This window comes from Arvicanthis niloticus, chromosome 27 (genome assembly GCF_011762505.2).
Source record: "Arvicanthis niloticus isolate mArvNil1 chromosome 27, mArvNil1.pat.X, whole genome shotgun sequence".
Taxonomy (NCBI): domain Eukaryota; kingdom Metazoa; phylum Chordata; class Mammalia; order Rodentia; family Muridae; genus Arvicanthis; species Arvicanthis niloticus.
This window is the reverse complement of record NC_133435.1, coordinates 26,755,885-26,778,429: the sequence shown is the minus strand read 5'-3', so window position 1 is coordinate 26,778,429 and position 22,545 is coordinate 26,755,885. Positions and strand designations below refer to the sequence as shown.

At 43.7% G+C, this 22,545-nt stretch overlaps 1 protein-coding gene across 3 annotated transcripts in view; it reads left to right on the top strand.

Annotated features, from left to right (window-relative positions):
• Fras1 (Fraser extracellular matrix complex subunit 1) overlaps window positions 1-22,545 on the top strand; it is a 400,677-nt gene that overhangs the window by 245,191 nt on the left and 132,941 nt on the right. For all 3 annotated transcript variants that reach the window (XM_076926449.1, XM_076926448.1, XM_076926450.1), the window contains exons 21-26: window positions 10,545-10,697; window positions 11,218-11,364; window positions 16,556-16,702; window positions 19,176-19,316; window positions 19,929-20,069; window positions 21,561-21,701. In XM_076926449.1, coding sequence (XP_076782564.1) covers window positions 10,545-10,697; window positions 11,218-11,364; window positions 16,556-16,702; window positions 19,176-19,316; window positions 19,929-20,069; window positions 21,561-21,701 — 870 coding nt within the window. The remainder of the gene's footprint in view (window positions 1-10,544; window positions 10,698-11,217; window positions 11,365-16,555; window positions 16,703-19,175; window positions 19,317-19,928; window positions 20,070-21,560; window positions 21,702-22,545) is intronic.

Sequence of the window (22,545 nt, the reverse complement as noted above, 5' to 3'; positions counted from 1 at the left end):
GCATGAGAGCCCAGTCACAACTCCACTTTCTCCTTTTGTTTGGAGGAATAACAACATCCAAATAAAACACAAACAAACCCTTCCTGCCTGCCACTCATCCCTCCTTGAGCTGACTGCTCCAGCCATTCATTTCTCTGACCCTTTTCTCATGGCCCCTTCTGAGCTCCCCCTGAACTCCACCCCCTCCTTTACTGTATTCTTATCTTTACTGCTCAATCGGCTCTCCCTTGCTCTGTCTCTCTGTCTGCCCCTCTTCTGTCTCCCTCCCCCACTTTCCCTCTCCCTCCTTGGATTCTGTTCCAAGTGTGAAAGACTCTCACTTCTCTCAACCCGTAGGAACTCTGCACTGAGGAAGCTCCAAAGAAACCCAGTCTTCATACCACACCCTATTTTTCTTTCTTCTCATGACCTTTTCTTTGTCCATGAATCATTTTGTAATCAGCACAATTGAGATCCATTGAGTGATACCCATTCCCAACACATTCTAGCTGTGTGCTGGCCCTACATTATGTTTTCTTGTCTCTTTTCCTTTTGCAAATCCCCAAGCTTACTTCTCCCACATGATAACCTCGTACACCCCTATAGTATCTTTCCCACTTCTTCCCAAGATTAGGGTCAATCTGTAAAGATCAGCTTTGGCTTCTAAAATAATCGAAGACCAAAATGTTATAAGGGTTCCCATCGCCTCCCACACTGATGTCCTTCTCCTGATTTCCAAGGCCTGTGTTTTCCTTGGATCCCTGTGTGAGTGTTGAGGTTCCATCATACTAATTGTGTATTCTCTCCATTCCACAATGCTCCCCTCCTTTGTGCAGGCAATCTGTTGTGTAGTCTGTCCTTTACAGGGATGTCTTCAGTAGGCATCACTTTGAGATATCAGCTAAGCACCCACATTGTATGACCTATATAAAAAAGGTGCTCTGGGGGCCTCTCTTCACCATTTCTGCATGAAACAAAACTAACTTCATTTCTGTCTAATGTTCCTGTATCTTCTGCATCCTTCCTGGTGCCTATGGTTTGCTCATCATCCTGTCATGAGCATCTCCAGGGAATTTCCCACTCCTGTTCTGCTTCCTATACACTTTCCTGATGGCCTCATGGCCCACTGACTTGCCTTAAACTCCAACAGAAGAAAGTCATTCTTCTAACTAACTCTTCTAACTGGAGCTAAATCAAGTTGGATGCCCAGTGCCAAGATATATGAGCCCAGGCAGTACCCATGCTACTTGTCTACAACAGGAGCCACCTTTCACCCCAAGTGAGAACTGTGGCATTGCCAATCACTTTATCCAACTTCCTCAGTCTTCACAATGATCCCTTGACCCCAGTAGCAGCCTTCCCAATAGTAAATTGGTCAATACTGGGTAGAAACCACTGTCCTGTCAACTTAAGGTCAGTCTGTTGTGGGTTCTGTTTGGTTGCTTTCACACTAAAGCAGTAGCCAAAGGCATTGGATAGGGAAGTTTTATTTGCTTGTTTTTGTCCATTGGTTTTGCTTTGTTTGTTTTATGGCTTTTGTACTAATTTGACTCTCTGAGGGGGAAAAAAAGGACATGATTTTAAGCACTTTTGGGAGGGCTGAGCCCAAAGTAATAATAAAAGGCAAAGGACTGGGTTGCTTCTTTCTCCTCTGCCACTCACAGATTGTTCTAATTTCTTTTGTGCTGATTTCACAAGTTGAACTCTGAGCTCCTAACAGTGGAATCAGAGTTCAAATCCTATCCTCTTTTTTTTTTTTGTCGTTGTTTTTCATCCATCCGTACAATGCATTGCTGTCGTTTTCAAGCATTCTGCCCTCACTCTCCTCTCTCAGCCTCCTCTTCCTGCTGGAGCCTCCTTCTCAAGTCCTCTTCTAATTCATGGCTTCCTTTTCAATGTGTGACCCACTGGGTTTAATTAGTGTTCCTCTCCAAACCTAAGTAGGAGGTTATTTGAGAGAGTAAAACCATAAGTGACTGCACCACTGAAGGAATGACACCTGTTCTCCCAACAGCCTTTAAGTGTTTGTAGTCCTCCAGGACGGGGTAAAGCCTCATGCACCCCACATGCATGATGAAATGGTGAGGGGCCCAGGCTTGTGCCAAATTTGTTCTGATAACGACAGCTGCACCGTGTTCACGAATGCAGTGCCGTTTTGTCGAGAAGACGTCTTTGTCTTTCTGTTCCGCATCTTTTTGTTCTCTGGCCCTTACAGTTTTTCCACTCCCTTTTCCAGGATGCTCAGCAGGTGTTGAAGGGGGTGATGTGTTTATTCCATTTAGGGCTGAGCACTCCACTATCCATAGTCGCAGTGCTTTCAGTCTTGAGTCTCAGCAGTTACCACCACTCCCTACAGTAAGAAGCATCTCTGATTGGGCACAGCACACGTCTTTGGATTTAACATGGTATTTAGAAGGCAGTTGAAGAAGACCTTTTAGCAAACTAGTCCTCGTAGGCTCTGCACTACAGCACATGACCCTCCCAGCCACAGGCTTTTGACTGGGTTTACAGTACTGAATCCTACACTTATAAAAGGCCTGGAGTTTTTGCATGGCATCATCTCTCTTTTACCTGGTAGAGAAGAGCTACAAGTGTTGATTACTTTAACTACTTCCAAATGCCTTGACTGTAGTGGCATTAAGAACCTAATCAACCAGTGGGATAATATTAAAAATCTCCCTGTATGTCTGAATTTGTCTTTATAGATCATTATTTATCAGCTAAAAGGGCCATTTCCCCATAAAATCGATGTTCAGACCATTTCTTTAATAGAGTATGTTGTCTTGAACATCTTTAAGCTTTCTTATCTTTCTTCCAAAGATGAGAAATAAGACATTTCACCAGTGTGTGCCGCCATCCATCATGAACATGGGTAATCCTCACTGATCTTTGAAGCAGAGCCTTTGATTTGGAGAAGACATCACACAGTGATGACCACATGCGATTTCCTCACAGCTGCATGGTGACATACTGGAGGATGCTGCAGCTGCTGAGTTCAAATATTAATTTTTGATTTGTTTAAATTTTGAGCATGTCCACATGCTGTGTCTATTTAGAAAACAAATAGAATCTTCTAGTGCTTAAAACAAGAAATGTATTTATTTTATCTGGAGCTAGTTCTCTGTCTCCCGACTTCCCTGTAATGTTTATTAATTTGCTTGCTCCAAGTGTGAGTTCACTGTATTAACAAGGTGGCACATATACAAACAACTGGAATCCCATCTGCCTGCTGCACGCCACACACATGTGCATTACACCCTGGTGATCTGAAGCAGGCTGAGCATAAATGTATCTCCAGGCTCACTTACCTCCTTGTCAACCTTAATGAATGTTACATTTAAAGACCCTGCACTGTAATTGAAGCAGTGGCAAGGAAGAATTTACTTACTGAGTGGCAGTGGGAGGAACCTGAAAGGCAGCTTCCGGCAATAGGCACTGCTTAAGCAATCCGTGTGTGCACACATCACTTATGCATATTTGAGTTCAACCTCCGGTATTTTGATTGTAGGCAGGAAAAAGAGCTGTGAGTGCCTTGAGCTTTAGGATAGGATGACACTCCTCACCGAGACTGTCAGATTGGTTGGTTGGAAATTCAGGTCCCTATCTTAGTAACTGCGGTACCAGGAAAGATTGAGAGGCAGCCGCTGAAGCTTCCACTGGAGCGTCCTGAGGAACCGCTTTAGATATACCAGGAACACAGGGGGAAAGGGAGATGAGGAACATTGCAGGGGACTTCATTCTGGGGTTTGTTGATCTATCTAAGGATACTGGCATTTTAAGGGTGTCCCTTCTGGCTGGATGTATTCCTACAGTATCTGTACAGTGAGAGTCAGAATCACTGTTTGTCAGTTGGCTATCACCTACCAAGGAGAATCAAGAGCCTCCTCCAAATCAGATCAGTTCTTAGAATGCATGGAATGGAATACAATACATGAAGAGACGAGTGACCAGTGTCACCGCAGTTTACACAGTCGTCTCCTGTAGGGCCTGGAAAGGAGACTCCTGCTACCTTTAAATTTCTTTAGATTGTATAATGGACATGTTTGGCGGACCCTCAGGATATGTCTGTCTTCATTAGCTCAGACTGTAACCAATAAGGAAGTTGCATCTTTTCCACAGGCTTTGGTGGAAGTCAGCAGGCAGCGCAAGCAGGTCTAAATCACACGGAGGTTTTGGTCTTTGCAGGTTCTGTGTGGTTGATCCCCGATCTTCTTGCTATGGATAGCAGAGCACACACAGTGATGGAGCTTAGGAAGCACAGGGACAGCAGAGCACACACAGTGATGGAGCTTAGGAAGCACAGGGACAGCAGAGCACACGCAGTGATGGAGCGTAGGAAGCACAGGACATTAAGGCACTTTCTTCAGAAGTGTTCCTGGAGGCAGAGGCTTCCATCTATTCTGAATGAAGAACATCTTCATAGCTGTATTCTTAGGTACACACGGAGTGTGGTTCCTGCAGCTAACTGGCAGCATGTAGTCTGGGCCCTCGGGCAGAACTGTTGTTTTCTCTTGCAGCCATCCTGGAGCCAGGACTTGAGAGAGGATCACACTTATTCACTTATGCTGTGTGTCCATGGGCAGGTGCGTCACAGCGAGCACACTGAGGCCAGAAAACAATTTGTGGGATTCAGTTCTCTCCTTCTACCCAGTAGGTCCCAGGCTTGAATTCAAGTTGTCAGGCTTAGTAGCAAGTATCTCCACCCACTCAACCATCACACTGTCTGTCCCTTGTAGTAATTTTGTTCAATAATCTTTTTTTTTTCATCCAGAAACCACATAGGAATTACCTGATAGTTGAACCGACCCAAATTGAATCCATTTTAAAGGTGTTGTGAGAAACTAACGTTTTTCAAAATGTCTTTCCTGGTCATACATTAGTCAGGTTTTTCTTTCTTCTCAAAGTAGACCTCAACATTGCCACTCACTAATATGAAATTCCTTGTGCTTGTGCTAGGCTTTTGTCTGCATTTATGCTCGCATACCAGAAGGCAACATCAGATCCCATTATTGATGGTCATGAGCTGCCATATGGGTGCTGGGAATTGAACTCATGATCTTAACCACTGAGCCGTGTGTGTGTGTGTGTGTGTGTGTGTGTATCAAATTTATATGTATATATTTGTAACACTGGCAAAGTTATGTCAAAACAGACTCAAATGTCTCACAGAAACACAAATGATGTGAACTTTCTAGAGAAGAATTTGTGATGCACTGTTTTTCATATCTGCAGTGGTAAACGTGTTGGTTCATCCAGGTCTGGCATGTGTGCATCCATCCCATCTCGGTTCCCTCGTTTATCAGGGGCACGGGGTGGGATGGTGCACTCTGCCTCCTCAGAGGCACAGATCTAAGCTGTAATGATATTATATTTATGCCTTTTAATGTTGTCCTTTGAAAATGATCAGGAATGCAGACAGATTTATGCACAAAGCTTTTCATTGTAGCCTTAAGTAGAAGAGTGGAGACAAATGTCCACCCTGTAATAAAAATGACCTTCTATGTTGCTCCATCACTTAAAGCTGTGATGTTATGTTGTCCTTAAAAATAGTGTTGACAGAACGCCCCTAATGACATGTAGAAATGATGGCGGGGCTGAATGAAAAGTGCTGGGTGTCCACATTTCATATGATCTCATCCATGTAAAATCTACACGTGGAAGGCTGTGTAGAAAAAGCATAATAGAGAGAACAATGTCAACATTAGCAATCATGAACTCTGAGAAGCATTCCTAATGTGACTTGGTTTTTATTATATTTTGAAAAATTGTTTTTTATATCCTATTCCATAGATTGCTTTTCTGTGAGAGGAATAAAATCCCCAAATCTCTTTTGAACACTTCGGAGACCCTCTTCTATGTAGATGACTACAGCTCTCAGGCTGGAGTGTGAAGCCTGCTCACAGGTGGTGCCCGGTGGGACTGGCCACTTGTAGCCTGTCATCCAGAGCTCTGTATCTGCCCTAGGGTACTATACTTCTCTGGATGGAAGTCAGAACACGCATATTGATCCTCAGGCCCTTGTTGCTCTGGTGTCTGGCCTCCTTCCTGGGTTATCCGTCATTCTGAGGTCTCCCAAGGAATTATTCCCAGAAAGATTTTGACTTCAAGCCTCTGGAAGAGAGAAAGCTGTTTCCTAGATTTTTAGAAATTTATTATTCTTTTTTTCCTTGGTTTAATAAAAATCAGTCAACCAACAGTGATTCACAACAGGATTCTACCGCATATTTATTTAAGTGGTGTTTTGTTGGGGCTAGTGTCTGACAGAAGCAGGAGGAAGGCTTGGTTGAAGGGATTAATGAAGGAAGTCTCTCAGATGTGGTTCTGGAATGGAGATATTCACAGCATTGACTATTCAATGTGACTTTTTGAATAGAATAAATATAGGCAGTGAACAAAAAGAGTCGGAAAGTCCAACTTTTCAAACAGAAATAGTTAAAATCTCCTGTGTAGGCAGAGAGTTGTGATCCAACTTGTATGAATGTGAAACTCTGGGCAACTCATGGTTGACTTTTATATTTTCAAATGTCATTTATTGATTTCTTCTTTGCCTCTGGGTATTCACTCTATCATGCCATGTGATCTGTCATGGGTTGATGGATGCCTTCTTATGGCTGCTTTAACAAGGAGCTATAGAAGCAAACAGAGGCCCTGAGTGATTGCAGCCTGCAGTCTTGAGCCCTTTCTACTGGCTTCTGGTATCTGTATGCACAAAACCAGCCATGTTTGCCTTGAGGGTTCTACAGACTTGGTTAAGAGGATAGAAGTTATCAAAAGTTGTATTTGTTACTCTTTACTGTAATCAAATAGCTGAAAAGAAGCAACTTAAGGGCGGAAGGGTTTCTTTTGGAGTGTAGGGAGAACACTGACCTCGTACCAGAGAAAGGCATGGAAGGGAAAGCTCTGTGGGGGAAGGGATGGCAACAAAAATGTGAAGTATCGATGACAAAGATGTCTCTGTGCAAGGGACAAAGAAAGATGAACGCGGATACTCAGCTAACTTCCCCCTTTTTTATTGAGCTTATGATTGCAGCCCATTTGCATGGTGCAACCCACATTCAAGATTCGTTTTCTCTCTGCATTTCTTTCTAGAAACAACAGTTTCTAGGCCAGTTCTGGGGCCCTTTGGGGGTTGTATGACCCTTTCATAGAGGTCACTCAAGACCATTGGAAAACACTGATTCATAACAGTAGGAAAATTAGAATTATGAAGTAGCAACAAACTTTATGTTTGGGGGTCACCGCAACATGACAAATTATCTTAAAGGGTCTCAGCATTAAGAAGATTGAGAACCACTGCCCTAGAGCATCCTAGAGGTATGGCTCTAGGTCTCAAGTTGGCAATCAAGATTAGCCATCGCAAGGATTAGGATGAATTCCTATGTTTACCTGTCAGTTGGAGGTATAGAAAGAGGACCCAACCGATGTAAGGCTGGGATAAACTGTGCTAAGGGTCCTGAGAGTGCTTCAAGGAGTCAGGCTGGTCAGGGGTGCTGCATGTTGTGGGATTTCTGGCAGGATAAGGAAGAATCCTCCAAGAGTACGTTTTCAAGACAGACTTGTAGAGACTGGAACAGAATATATTGAGGCAAGGTGTTAGGAAGGGAAGGAAACAGAGTGCTGTGTTAATTACTTTTTTCTCTAATCACAGATCTGATAAAGAAGCAAGTCAAGGGAGGAAGGGTTTTACTTTGGCTTGCAGTCTTAGGGGACACCATTCATTACGGTGGAGAAAGCGCCACAGTAGGTAGTGGGAGACAGTGGAGACTGGCTCATATCAGGGTACTCAGATAAAATGAGGCTAAAGCCAGACTAAACTGCAACCTCAGGGCCTGCTTCTCCCTAACCCAGCAGACCACTTTCTCCAGCTAGGTCCTACTTCCTGAAGGTCCCACCACCCCAAAGTCATTACCATCAACTGAGCGTTCAAATACACAAGCCTGTGAAGGGCGTTTTGCAATCAAGGTAGTAACAGACGGACAGGGAGAGACAGGAGCCCTGGTGTTTGTACAGAAGTCCTCTAAGGGCCAGATGTAGCATGTGTTGTGTTTAGGAGTTGGATCAAGGATAGAGTGAAGGGGTCGGGGAGAACACTGGGGACAGAGTCCAGCATGTCAGTGAGGAATTCCATGAGGTAGAAAGTGAAACAGAAATGAGAAAGGAGAGATGTTCACAGCTGAACTCATGGAGGGCAAGGTGTGTATGGACTGAGTGAAGTCGACCACAGCACTTGGGCGTGGTGTGGTGGTTTCTTGGAAGGAATAGAGAGTTTCAGGGTAGCTGCTGAAGGAGCAAAGAGGATCGTTCATAGCCCAGCCCCAGCTGGAGAATGTAATAGATACACATTTTGTCTAGCATGCAAACAGCTTGCAGAGATCCCCAAGATCAGACAAATCCATAAATACCTATTTATTATACCCTTAGACTACTCTAGAGACCTGCCTACTTTCTCCTCAAAGTGTCACCATGGTGATTGTTCTCTTTCATGACTCTGGTAGAAAAAGCATCAGTCAGTTGTAACTGTTCTCCCAACGGAACCCCTGCAAATCTTGTCCACGCGTGCCCAAACCTGGGGTGTTCTGCCCATACTTGCCTTGAGGACAAGCTCATGGCACCTGGGCCAATGAGTCCTTTACTGGGGAGTGAATGTTTCCTGGCCTTCTATCTTCAGAGAACACTACCTTCATTGACCGGTTTGGTTTTTTTTTTTTTTTTTTTTTTTTTTTTTCTGAGGCATTTCAACTTCTTCAGGCACACCTGTAGGGCTATGTGCCTACCCTGTGAGGAAGGCAAAGGATGAGAACAAGGTGCTTGGCATTATGGGACTCATACACAGTAAAGGGGGTCAGGAAATAGCAGCCTTCTCATCTTTCTGTTCCTTTTTGGTTTTGTTTTTTTGGTGTTTTTTGTTTCCTTTCTTGTTTGTTTTTTTTTGGGGGGGGTGTTGTTGTTGGTGGTTTGTTTTGTTTTGTTTTGTTTTTGAGACAGGGTTTCTGTGTGTAGCCTTGGCTGTCTTGTAACTTGCTCTAGAGACCAGCTTGGTCTCGAACTCACAGAGATCTGCCTATCTCTGCCTCCTGATTGCTGGAATTAAAGGCCTGTGCCACCACCACCCAACTCATATTTCTTTTAGTGAAGTCACTATTTCTTTTACGATGTACTGAAAGGTTGTAATAAGGATTCATTTGGCTACTAGGATGTCATGAATTGTCTCTAGTATTGGTGAAAGGCTGCCTGCTATTTGAAACCCCCAAGGTCAGAGAGAGGTGAGGTTTCTTGGTTTGTGTGATGGTAGGAGAGCCAGCATTTTTGAAGAGGATACTTTGACTTAATTTCTGGGGCAGCAGTAGTGGGTTTCTAGGGCAATAGTCTCATGCTGGTTGGAGTGTAGGGGTGGGAATGAGATGTGCTTCCTGAGCTGAGACTATTTGTAGGCAATCAACAATTAAAGCAACAGCTAACATTTCTGCAAAAGTACCGGAGTCAGATCTGTTTGAGCAGGGATCATGGATGCAATCTGTGTAGCTGACATGGGTTTTTTTTAAAAGAGCAACTGTGACCCAAATCACTGTCTTGACCTGTCACGTCAGGAGATGAAACAAGACATCTGAGCCCTGGTAGGGCAGGAACAGATACAAAGTGCTTAGAGTCCCATGGGGAACATGGAACAGCCCTAAAACCAGAGTCCTTTCTTCCTGTCTACCTGTCAACTGTTTTCATTTTGGTGGGTGTTTCACGTTTCTTCTGCTATGGAGATGAAGGATGATGAATGAGGCTTTGAGGGTAATTACCACTTGAAGGCAGAGCAGAGGGAGTGTTAGAGGGGGTGTTAGGCCACACTAGAAACTGAACCCAATTGAGCTCTGTATCAAAGGATGACGCTTGTATAAGTGAGGACAAGAAGGTGCTGGCTGCAAAAGGTAATTTGTTTTATGGCTTTAATCACAGCTGGTACGACAGAGCTGCCAGAACCATCTATCAGGTCGTGGAAATGATTTTTTTCCCCACGCACAGCTTTTGTTATAATTCTATCTTCAGTTAAAGACTGAGATGAGCAGGCCACTCGGTCCGATTATCTATGGAGCTCCCTCTCCCTATTTCAAAGGCTGACTATGGAGTGCCAGCTCTGGAGGCCATGTGGAAGAGTCCTGTGGCAGGCTCGAGAGCCTGCACTGTGGTGGGGACACACGAGGGCTCTTGCTGCTTAGGGGAGAAGTTACGGATAATGCTCTTACTGTTTCTGTTGGTCTGACATTTCTCTCTCTCATGCCAAGTATCTATCACACAAAGCCCTAGTACTTGAAGGTCTTTCAATTGGAAAGAAACGAAAACTCAATTGCTGTGCTGGACCTAGCATTTACTAAAACCATTTACTTCAGAACCTCAAGCCCACAGATTTGTACAAGTCCCCAGCCTCTCCTTTGCTAGGGTGCTGCTGCCTATGGGCTCCTGTCTGGATGGCTGAGCTGTGGCTGTGGTAATCGGAAACCCCTCTGCCATGTGGTGTGTTGACTAGACTTTAGCTTGTGAACATCAGTGCTTGCTTCTTTCTCTCCCCCCCCTTCCAGACTGCCACCCTCTGTGCCAGCACTGTGTGGCCAATCTCCAAGACACTGGTAGTGTCTGCCTAAATTGCCAGCATGCCCGCCACCTGCTGCTTGGAGATCACTGCGTTCCAGAATGCCCTCCTGGACACTATAAAGAGAGAGGCACTTGTAAAAGTAAGTAAGTCCTGGACGCAGGGCAGTGGGAGGGGGGCTGCTGATGAAGTCCCTATAATATCAGGGAAGGTTTCGGTTCCTCGGAGACAAAGGAGGCCAGGAGTCTCCAGCAGGGATGCAGCCTGGCTCTGTACTGTGTTTGCAGTCTTCTTTTCCACATGTTGCTTTGGCAGTGCCTTAGTAGTTTTCTTACTGCTGCGGTGGAATACCTGGGAACTCAGGCTGTCCTGAACCTCAGACAGCTGCTTACACTGCATCTCCAGTTGAGAGGCAGACACGAGTACTGGAGCTCGGCTTCCAGTCCCCTTTGTAGTCAGCCCACGGCCTCCGCTCAGCCCGTGCACTGATGCTGCCTACATTTAGGGTACATTGTCCAGCCTCAGTTAATCTAAGCTATCCCTGCACAAACGTAACCAGGGGTTTGTTTTCTACGTGAGTCTAGACCATGGCAGGCTAGCATAAACATCGCAAAAAGACTATCTGGGTTCATAGTTTTTACTCGAGTCTCTTTTCCCTCTAGGATGCCATTCCTCATGCAGAAGCTGTCAGAATGGAGGACCTTTCTCCTGCTCCTCTTGTGATACTGGTCTGGTTCTGACCCACATTGGTACCTGTAGCACCACTTGCTTCCCTGGGCATTACCTAGATGATAACCAAGTTTGCCAGCGTAAGTTTAACAAACTGTATCCTCTCCTGCCTTTCTGGGCCTTTGGAAGAAATATGAAAATTTTACTCCATCTTCTCCTCCAATGGCCTTTGGTTAATATAAGGAAGAAAGCTAACCTTCAAAGGCAATGGGTGCCATTAGTAGACTACAGCTTAGGTAGCAGCCCCCGTTGTAGGTTCTAAGTAGTGGCTGCGTGGTCTTGGCTAAGTCATTCACCTTCTTTCCTTCAGGTATCTCATACAAAAGTATTAGTCAGTTTCATCTTTGTGGTTATCTTAGCATTCCAGACCTTTGACCCTGAGCAGAGAAAGGAGCCCCTGCTGGTGCACAGTCAGTGGACAAGGCCCATGGGTGGATTTAAATCTTCTACATTTATCTATTGATACTGACAGCGTGCATGGTGTCTCATTTAAATATTTCTGCTTCTTCCCAAGAATCTAGTTGTTTCTTTTCCCTTGTACAAGAGTTACATGTGTAAATGCCATCTCAAACAAGTATGGTTATAATTAAAGACACTGGATAAGACATAAAGCGTTTGGACAAATTAGAGAAAGGACTATCTGGAAAGCGATAAGGCATCCTTCACAGGTGAAGGCTGAGGCTGTTCACATTGTTTTAATCTCTAAAAGTCACTCAACAAAAACCTGTCATACATCCAGAGAGCTGGCTCTGCAGGGACAAACTGTTCTGCCATTCTTGCAGAGGACCTAGGTCGGGTTCCTAGCACACACATGGTGGCTTACCACCATCTTCATTTCCAGAAGATTACACGTCCCATTTTGGCCTCCATAGGTACTATACACATGTAGTGCTTATACACACTTGGAAGAAAGCATTATGTAAATAAAATAACTATAACTAACCCCCTTAAATATTAGTTATAGCTTCGAAAATCACAGTAGTGATATTTCAATTTTGTATTGTAGGAATTCTCATGTTGAAGGCATTATAGACTGGTGTCTTTAGGGAGTCTATAGAGTTGGGGGGGGGTCTCTAGAAGTTTAAGTCCAAATGTCACTTAACAACATTATGCCCTTAAACTAGTCAATTCACCTTTGACAACAGTGTCTTTCTTTAAAGGGGGAATGTCTTAGTTTCTTCCTTGTTGCTGTGGTAAAAATATCCTGGCAAAAGCAACATGAAGGGAAAAGGCTTCCTTAGGCTTATAGTTCCAGAAGGATACAGTCCCTCAGGAGGGAGAAGATGTGTAACAGGCAGCCAAGTCATGGTGGCAGGCACAGAAGCTGGCTGCTTGCATTGCATCCACACCCAGGAAGCAGAGAGTGAACAGGAAGTGGGACTGAGCGGTAAAGCCCAAAGGGCCAATCTCAGTGATCCACTTACTCCATAAGGCTCCACCTCCTAAAAGTTCCACAACCTTCTAGAAAAACGGCTAGCTGGTTACCAGATGTCCAAACATGTATGCCTATGGGAGCCATGTGTCATTCAGGCTGCAATAGGGGGATTATGAGAGTAGCTACATCCTACTTCTATATCACTTAGCACAGACCTAGCAGAGAGCAAGATTTCATTCACCATAGAGTAGTTACTGTTACCAAGCCCATCCAGAATGAAAGCTAACCCCTTGATGAAAGATACTTTTATAGATACATGTGTATGAGCTTTTGCGTTTGTAGCGAAGTTATATAAAACCTGGGATTTTGCATCATCTGTTGAAGTACTGGAGATAGAAACTTCTTTTGAATAATGGGAAGATTTGCTCACATTTGTAACAAAAGCTCGGCATGGTATATACATCAGTTGTCTGCCAGAGCTGGCACATTCTGTAATGCAGCAGAGGCAGGAAGGAAATGCTTGTGTTTCTATTGAAGAGCAAGTGTATTTGTTGGTGGAGAAATAAGGACTTAGATTTATGAGGATCCTCGCAGCCTCAGAATCACAGAAATAGAAATCCAGATAACTAAACAGAATTCCTCGTATGGAGAATACATGACAAAAGCTGCATCGAAGTCCTTCTCCTTGGGGAAGCCTTTGCCTTGTTGCAGGCTGATCCAGGCACAAACTTCTGTGCTGCTGTGTAAATAGGATTTCTTGGGGGGTGTTTCCATTGAATTAAGACTCTCCTAACTCTTGTCTTTAAGTTTTCTTCTTTTCTATAACTGACTAAAATAAGCCCCCAAATTGGGCCGAGTCTCTATTATGTGAAACACACAGAAAAGCATCAGCCATGCCCTTTGTGGCACTTACCATTAGAGACTATTATATCGTGCCAGTTCTAGAAACTGTACAATAAAGAGCTATTGAGGAATTATAACCAGTGCTGGAGGAAGCATTGATCAATATGCTACTAATGAAATTGAGGAATATGGAACATACAACTGCTCATTTCAGAAGTATTTGAGAAGTACACTCTTAGCTCTGGAATTTAAGAGTAACCAGATGAGGTAGGAACTTTGAAAAATAAACTGTGTGGTACTTGACCCATCATACTTTGGAGCTAGAAGAAAGCTCCAAGAATACCTGAACCATCCTTGTACCCAGAGGCGGGACAGGTGCGAAAAAGAAGACAGCAGAGGTGATGGGCATTTCTTAGATCCAAGTTGGATTGCATGTTAAAATCCCTCAATGATTTATGAAGGGCACTGGTAATATATCTCTGCTCCTCTTAACGATTTTTGAGATTACTAGCTCAGCATCCTAGACTTGTCTGTTTCTCCCAAGTGAGGTCCCACTAGCGTGGCTGCATCAGGATGCACCTTTTTGTAAAAGAGCACCCAGCCACCTGCCTCTAGCAGGTGAGGGAAGCTGAAGACCTAAGGGGCAGTGGCATGTGTGGGACTATCATGTGATGGGCAGACACAGCCATTTGCTGATTGCCCAGAAAGGAAGAAGAGATCGAGGCTGGTGCAGAGATGGTGCCACCTGCTCTTCACTGTGAAACGGCTGCTTCTGTCGACATACTCCATGGAGTCCTCTGGAGTTTCAACACGCTCATCATAAATCTACTCCTTTTGTAGTCACTAAAGGAGCTAAAGTGTACATTCAGGTCCTCAGGAGGAATGGCAGACTGAAGAGAAAGATTAAGGAACATGAACACAGATGGAAGGAAGCTACACCCAATCCTCTGATATCCGTACAGGGAAGTGGCCTATGACCCCAAGCAGTTGGGTCTCCCTGTGCAGCCCCTTGTCAAGTAGGAAGGTCCAAAGGGTGTTTGGGTGAACGGAGACTTCTCAGCTTAAGCATGTATGTCAGCGTCTTTAGTAGCCATGTTACAGTGTTTAATTGACATTAAGCCTCTGATTGACCAAATCTAGCTCAGGAGGGTTGCCTGTAGGGACTGCTATCCAAACCACTGTCCTCTTCCTGTGTGTGCTCAGTTGGTTTACGAGCATAAATGGCTTTTCTGAAAGTATAATATAAGTATCTAATTTTCTCCTTCCTTCCTTCCTTCCAAATCATTTCTGTATATCCACTTTGCTCTCTTTCAAATTTATTCTTTCATTCATTGTTATTACATACATATAGTGTAAATACATATGTATGAAAAAAATTAACTCTTTGCACCTCCTGCCAAGATTCACACACAGGCACGCACATTCACCTAATACATGAGTCCAATCTGCTCAGTCTGTATAACATTACTTGCACGTGAATGACCTTTCTTAAGTTATGCCTATTTGGCTTGGTTACTTTTGGTTTATTTCCTCTACTTAAAAAAAAAATGAATTCTTATTGCGTTAATTGTAAGATTTAACTAGACATGCTTTCTATATTGGTATAAATATGGCATATTAAAATGCTATAAGCCATTATTTTCTTTAAAGTCATTATTTTAAAATACTGGTCAAATAAAACCTTATGCCTTGATCTTTGTAATATCTTACTAGGGATATTATTTTTACCAAAACCAGAAATATACCAATCATTTTGAATATGCATCTCAACTTTCTTCAAGGGAATCTACAGCTTTTTGGATCTGATTTATTTGTGTGTGGTACATGTGTCTGCATATGTTTTAATGTGTTTACATGTGCACATACATATGAGTGCATGTGCCTACAGAGGCCAAAGAAGTGCTGAGGGGCTATAAAGGGCTGTACCTGGCAAAGCTTCTGGAATGAGGAGTCCAGAAAGGCTTTCTGGAAGGCAAGGCAGAAGGATGAGTCAGAGCTAGAGATAAGAAGTTCCTGCTTATATAAAGGGGATTCAGGGTTCCCAGGCAAGAATGGAAGACAGAGAGGTAGAGAACAAAATCAGGATAATATTAATAAATCGCCACTGGTGGATTCTAGGAGAGGGGCTTGCAAGTGGGTCAGACTAGATGTGGGAAAGGCAGAGGCCCATATGAGTGTACTCTAGCAGGGAGAACTGTGTAAGAGCACTCTAGCAGGGAGGATTGTGTGAGAGCACTCCAGCAGGGAGGATTGTATGAGAGTACTCCAGCAGGGAGGACTGTGTGAGAGCACTCCAGCAGGGAGGATTGTATGAGAGTACTCCAGCAGTGAAGATAGTAGTGTTGGTTCATCTCCACTTGTGTACATGAGAAAAACATGAAATTATTAATTTTTGTTGGAGAGATTGTGCAGCTAGGACTCTGTGAACCACTAGATCTGGGTGAAAGATGGGAGAATCGGGATAGACTCCAAGGTTCCCAACACGGATAACTGAACAGAAGGAGCAACGATGGTTGTTCCACTGGAGAGATGAGAGCAGACCAGTGTAGGGCATCTGCCCTGAATGCCTCAATTATGTGCCTGGCTGCTAAGAATTACAACTGGGTAAGCCAACAAACCAGGTCACATCTAAGTCCAGTGTCTTAAAATGCAGGATTTCACAATCTCCACAATAAGCTTGTCACCTAAAAGTCATATGTGTCTGTATCATAAATAACAGGGAGAGGTTGATTTCCCAAGTAATGTTCAAATAAAACCATTACTCTTCAGCTAAGTATGAATTCTGTTGCTGAATTACAGAACAATCTGAATGTGGGATTCTTGTTCTTGGATTTATATACATCTTTGGGAAAACAGATTGCCTTCTTCTATTTTAGAAGATAACACTAATATTTTCTGTGTCTGTTGCTCACAGAAGATGGTTATGGGCCACAATTAAAAAGCAGGTTGGAGTGGGGCTTTGTTCTGATGCAGCATCTGTCTAGATTTGCTCAGTGCCTCTCGACTTGTGGTTGTAATCATCCGGTCATCTCCCTTTTCTCATCATCACTCAGCATGCAGCAAGCATTGCAGAAGCTGTGATTCACAGGGCAGCTGCACCTCCTGCCGAGATCCAAGCAAGGTCCTGCTCTTTGGGGAATGCCAGTATGAGAGCTGCGCCCCCCAGTACTATCTTGATATTGCCACCAAGACTTGCAAAGGTAAAGCTTTTCCTGAACTGTGCAAGGATTCCTTTATTCAGGGATGTTCCTTTACTCTAGACAACCACCTTAGGAAACCACTTTAGTCAGATGCCTTCTACTTTCTGGAGTACAGCAACCATGATATATATGTGCTTATGCATCCATTGGACAAATTATTTCAGTTCCTTCAAATTTCCCAACATTGTATTTCACATTGGTAAATAGACCAGAGGTAGTAGCAACTGACAAATAAACCCTTGCGTTGTATTTCCTTGGTCCACCTCATATTGTGATGTGTTGAAGTTTTGATTATCTCTTTTCACACCAGAACGCATCACATATAAGACTTGTGAGGTTTTTCTGTTTCTATTGAGAAATTCAAAAATCTGATAACAGTCAGTTTATATCAGAAGAGCACAACGGTAGGTTGAACTGCATAGCTCCTGTCCCTGCTTTACTACATTCTTACTGTTCTGCCAATACTGGGGCTTTTCTGGAGCTGTCTGTTACCTGGGCCAGTGGGCGCTTGCATTTGCAGCACTCATTTACTAGACTTGAAGTTTAATGAAGTCAAGAGTTATATCTGAATTGTTTATCTCTACTTAGCATCCTCAAATGGGGGAAGATACCAAATATAATTTCCTGGTCTACCAGTGACTGGAATTCCTGTGGCAGAGCTCAGCACAGGAAAAATAGGGTTTGGTTGTTTTCCTTGCCTCCTCTTAGGCTAGCTTCTCTCCTTGTTTCATTCTAATGCTCCAGTTCTGTCGGAGAAGGTCCAGCTCAGAAAAAGAGGTCAAATGTCTATCACGTAAACTCTGGAAGTTCTCGGCCTCTGCAAAATTATACAGTTTCCATGCCAAGAAATCCTACTTGGTTGTCAACTTAGGTGGTCTTCCATGTTCATAACCACGGGAGATTTTCTGTTCCTTTCTTTTTTAACCAGAGGCTGTCAGTCTGTAGTGAAAAATAAGGTTCTCTCAGATCTTCCATGTTATAAATGATTTCATAACGGTGCTGGTTTTCAAGGCTCTGTTTTCAGTCATTTTTCCCTCAGGACTGATTAAACTGAATAAATGAAGTAGATTAACATTATAAACCTTCAGAGCATGTGTACTAACTGGCACATGTACCTGCTACCTAAGGACTTAGCAGTATCGTGTGAAGGAAGAGAAAAGATGAGTTGTTTCAACTTTATAGCTGGGTAGAAAAATGGACCTAGAGTGGAAATAAGTTCTCTAAGACAAACAGTTCTCTTCAGATCTCTATTGAGCTGTTACTACTGGGCATTGTACTTAGTCACTGTGATTGGAGCCAGGGACTCACAGATCCTAAGTGCATGCTTACCACTGGGCTGTCTAATTGCTTATATTTGTTGTTTCATTCTGTCTTTCCAGTGGCCTCAGGAAATGGGTACTGCTGTATATTTTATTAGGCCTCTAGAGGTTTAAGAAAGGTAGGAAAATGGAGAGGAAAAACAGCCAAACGATGATGTAATAGACTTACCCAACTACAAAACTCATGTACTTCACCAGGCTATGCCTTCCTGTCATCTAGGTACCCCACCCAGATTCCCTGACAAAAAAGACTGCCTAGAACATTGCCTCTCAAACATGAGCTCTCTAATTGGATCGATGTTTTCTGGGACATCAAAAGCACCAGCTACAGACATGATCATGATTATAACAGCAAGACCACCAATGACAGCAGTAGAGTGCTTCCCTGTGCCCTAGCCCCCAAGACTCTCAACTCAATGGACCTGATGCTGAGCCTGATGAATATGTGTTAGCAATGTCTCTGGACTGTTGAAGTTCACATCCAAGGCTGGCCTTACTGCACCACGAGCCTACGTGTCTCACTTTTATATTCCCCCCATGCAGTGAACTGTGTCCTAATAGGTGCTAGTTTAACAGAGAAACATCCAAACGAGTTTGTTCTGCCCTAAATGAGGTCTTCCAATGTCCAGTAATTCCCTTCTTTCTGGAGAGTTCTTTTATACATCACTTGTTCTTTCTGCCATGCTGCTGCCCCCATTTGGCTTTTAATGAGTCTGGTGTCGTGGCAGCAGCAGCACTCTGATATCTCTGAGTATTTGGAGGAGGTCAGGGTTAGGTCTATGGGGCAAGCATGCTCCCTGGGATAGGTCTGGCATAAAGACCTAGGGTGGCACGAGGCTTGATGGAGTATTCAGGCGCCCTTGGAACAATGCCAGGTCGATCCGGCTCTTCAGAAGCCCTGTTGACAAGCAGGCTCTGCACAGGCTTGGACTGCTCCTTGTACATGCCCGTGTCTGACATAATTAGGAAATGCCAAACCTCGAGAAGCGTTTAAAGGCCTTACAAGCCAGGGCCTCGTTACAGCTCGCTTGTCTGACATCTCTTGTGTTGCCCTTACTTTACCTCTCACAGGCACAGACAGTGGCCTCCTAATGGTTTGGTGAGACTGATGGGGAACCAAGTGGAAGCTGTTCTAATGTAGGCTTTCCTTCTAGAGTGTGACTGGAGTTGCAATGCCTGTACTGGGCCTCTTCGAACAGACTGCCTGCAATGCATGGACGGCTACGTTCTCCAGGACGGTGTGTGCGTGGAGCAGTGCTCGCCACGATACTACCGGGACTCTGGCTCTTGCAAGCGTGAGTGTCAGCCTCTGGCTTTAAAGGAGCTCATGGCAAGTTTTTCTCTGGCTTTTCTACACCTCCTGGTTTTCTTCCTTGGGGATGTCTCTGCTATCAGGGACAATTTCCTTTTCCCATGCCCTAGTAGAACACAAGCTAAAATCTACTATCAGTGTGACAACCATAAAGTTAAATGGCCACACAAACATTTCTTTGAACCATTAATTTTAGATTTCCTTAAACATTTAACAATCCTCTTCTCCAGATGGGAAGCTTTGTATACCTAGGAATTGACTGATAATTAATTACAGTAAAAATAAATATCTGGCAATTATTTTTGTGTTTGTCTAGCATTTTCCATAATCTGATCCAAACTCCCTGAGATGAGTTTGAGACAGTATTTTCACTTCTGAGATGTAGGAAGAGCATGGTTTGTGAAGGTAAGAGAGGCTAGCCCCAAGTCCTCCACTGAGACTTACAGCAGATACAACCAGGAGCTGGGCTTCCCCACTCTTGCTGACCCACTTTGCCTGGTATATGGGTCCCATTGCTCCATGACCTTGGCCATAAGTGCCAGAGCCCACTTAGAAAACTACATGGACTCCTGCTGACTTGACTTTTGTCTTTCAGGCTGCAACAACCAATGTCTCCAGTGCCAGGGTCCCCACGAGTGCACACGCTGTGAAGAGCCATTTCTCCTCTTCCAAGCCCAGTGTGTCCAAGAGTGTGAGAAAGGATACTTTGCAGATCATGCCAAACACAAATGCACAGGTAAGCTGGCTCTTTGCTAGGTGCTTTAGGAAGAACTTGGGGCATCCAGCAAGTCATCTGCATTGACTCTCAGGTAACCAAGACCATCAGACATAGAAGCAGAACAAAAATCAAGGAGCTTGGCCTAAGTCATTGATGGCTTCCCATGTACATATGCCAAATGCTGGTTAAATAGAACACATGAAGTCAGACCAATAATTCTCTTGTACGAATCAATATTGTTCCTAATGGTCTTTGTAGAAACGAAGCCAACATTTTATGGAATGCAAAGCTTATATTGAATGACTGTGAAGTGCCCATTAAAAGTGGATCAGCTGTATTGGTATGGATATAGAACATTCAGCGTGTAGACTAAATCACTCATGACCCCAGTATTGATATTATATCCTTAAGGAATAGGATTTAAGCAATCAGTTAGTGAGAAATACTGATGCTTTTACTACTAGCCTGAAGTTAAGCTCAAAGCCTTAACCTTGCCTACGGGACAATCTCAGAAGAATTCCTACTTGATCCCACTTCTATTGAAACCTGTTGCCAGATGCAGCCACAAGAAAAGATTGAGTTTTTTGTTTCTCTATATTGTCTTCATCTCTAGTATCGCACTTAATATTCACAATGACTTGGTGAAGCATGGTAGACAGAGAGAATCCTGTTTTATAATCGTGAAAACCAGGGTTACTTTGAAGAGATAAGGTAACACACTGAGCTCTAGGTTTCTGATTCCAGTCTAATGCCCTAACACTGTACTACATAGCTCCACCTTAATAACTCCCAGCAAAGGAAACAGGACAAGTGGGCGCGAAGCACTCTGTCTTTCCAAGGTTATTAACTTGATCAGAAGAAGAAGAAGCCCTATGGTTTAAGAGCTAGCTCTCTAGGTGAGGTTAATACTCACGGTCACTATTTTCATTCTCAGGTGACACAGCTAGCACAGTAATAATAACAGGGAGGTTGAGGACGGATATGGAAGAATAGTTGAGCCCTCCCGGTGTGCCTGGCACTTCAGATTGTAATGCTTGTAATCCTCCAAACGACTGTCTGTGTTAGGCACTATTCTAGCCTTATTGTAGAAAAGAACATTGCAGCCCAGATAGTAGAAGTCACTTCAGGGTCACAGTTGGTAAGGGGCAGAGAAGGAATGGTGACCCAGAGGAGCCTGTGCTCTTAGTCTCCCTAAACACCATCTCTCACAAGTCAGTAGGCCCTTTAGAGCATCCATCCATGTGTAGTATTCTTTAGATGATGTGACATAAGTTGAGGTGTGGATCTCACTATTGTTTCCCCTGGGGGAGACCAAATATCAGCAAGGAAACTGAATTCTCTGTTGTTACAGTGAGGCGAGTATTTCTCCACTGCTGGCATTTTGGCTCTTCTGGTTACAGTACCTGTTTCCTGCTGTGGTCCTACCAGGGGATGTACTTGACTATGCTTAATGTGGTCCCACCAAGGGATGTGCTTGGTCGTGCCTGATTTGTGTCTTCTTTCTGGCAGCTTGCCCTCAGGGATGCTTGCAGTGTAGCCACAAAGATTGGTGTCACTTATGCGACCACGGTTTCTTTCTGAAGAGTGGCCTCTGCATGCCCACCTGTGTCCCTGGTTTCTCTAGACACTCATCTAATGAAACCTGCACTGGTAAGATCATCTCTGCTGGAAGTCTGGTGATGTTACCAGTCCTATCTCTGTGCAAATGATGCATCTTCAGATATGGTTAACATCTGTTATATGAAACTTGGCGTTCCTATTGTGCTGAGACACCCTGGTGCTACATAAGGCACTATTTGTAGAACATAGGCAGTTCAAAAGATCTAACTCCTGATTTCTTTGATCTTGGAATGGAGACAGAAGTGCTTTGTACCTTAAAAGTCATAACTATCAGATAACAAATTTGATGTAAACCTAGGCGTGTTTCTGAATGGCAGCCGCCACGCTTTAGAAAATCACATGCATATAACATGTCTAACGCATTGGTTGTCTTCATGTAAACTGGTATAGCTAATTCTGCCAAGGTACTGTAGTGCATCTTTTATACACAAAGTGGAGAGGAGTTCTAAACGAATAGTGTGAGAAGGCTGGCATATTAACTGAAGGTGTGTAAAGTGCATTGATTGGAAGGTGTTCTACAAGGAACTCTCTCCCAACACAACAGACATCTCCCTTTAAAAAGCAAAGAGAAATGAATTTAAATTCAGCCCAATTTTGAACCTTGTAAGTTTCTTTTGGGGTAGGTAAAGCTTGAGAGTTGCCCCATGGCTGAGAGATCCTGAGATTTTGTTAATCAATAATATGATGACTTCGTTAATTTTTATTTCTTGACAGTACCAGGTATTGAACCTGGGACTTTACACATGGTAAGCAAGAATTCCATCCTGAGCCACAGCCCCAACACTAAGATGGAGCTTTTTTTTTCCCAAGCTGAAAGCGTAATACATAGTTTGTTTCTATATCTTTGATCTCTAAAGAGGTTAAGACTTTTAAA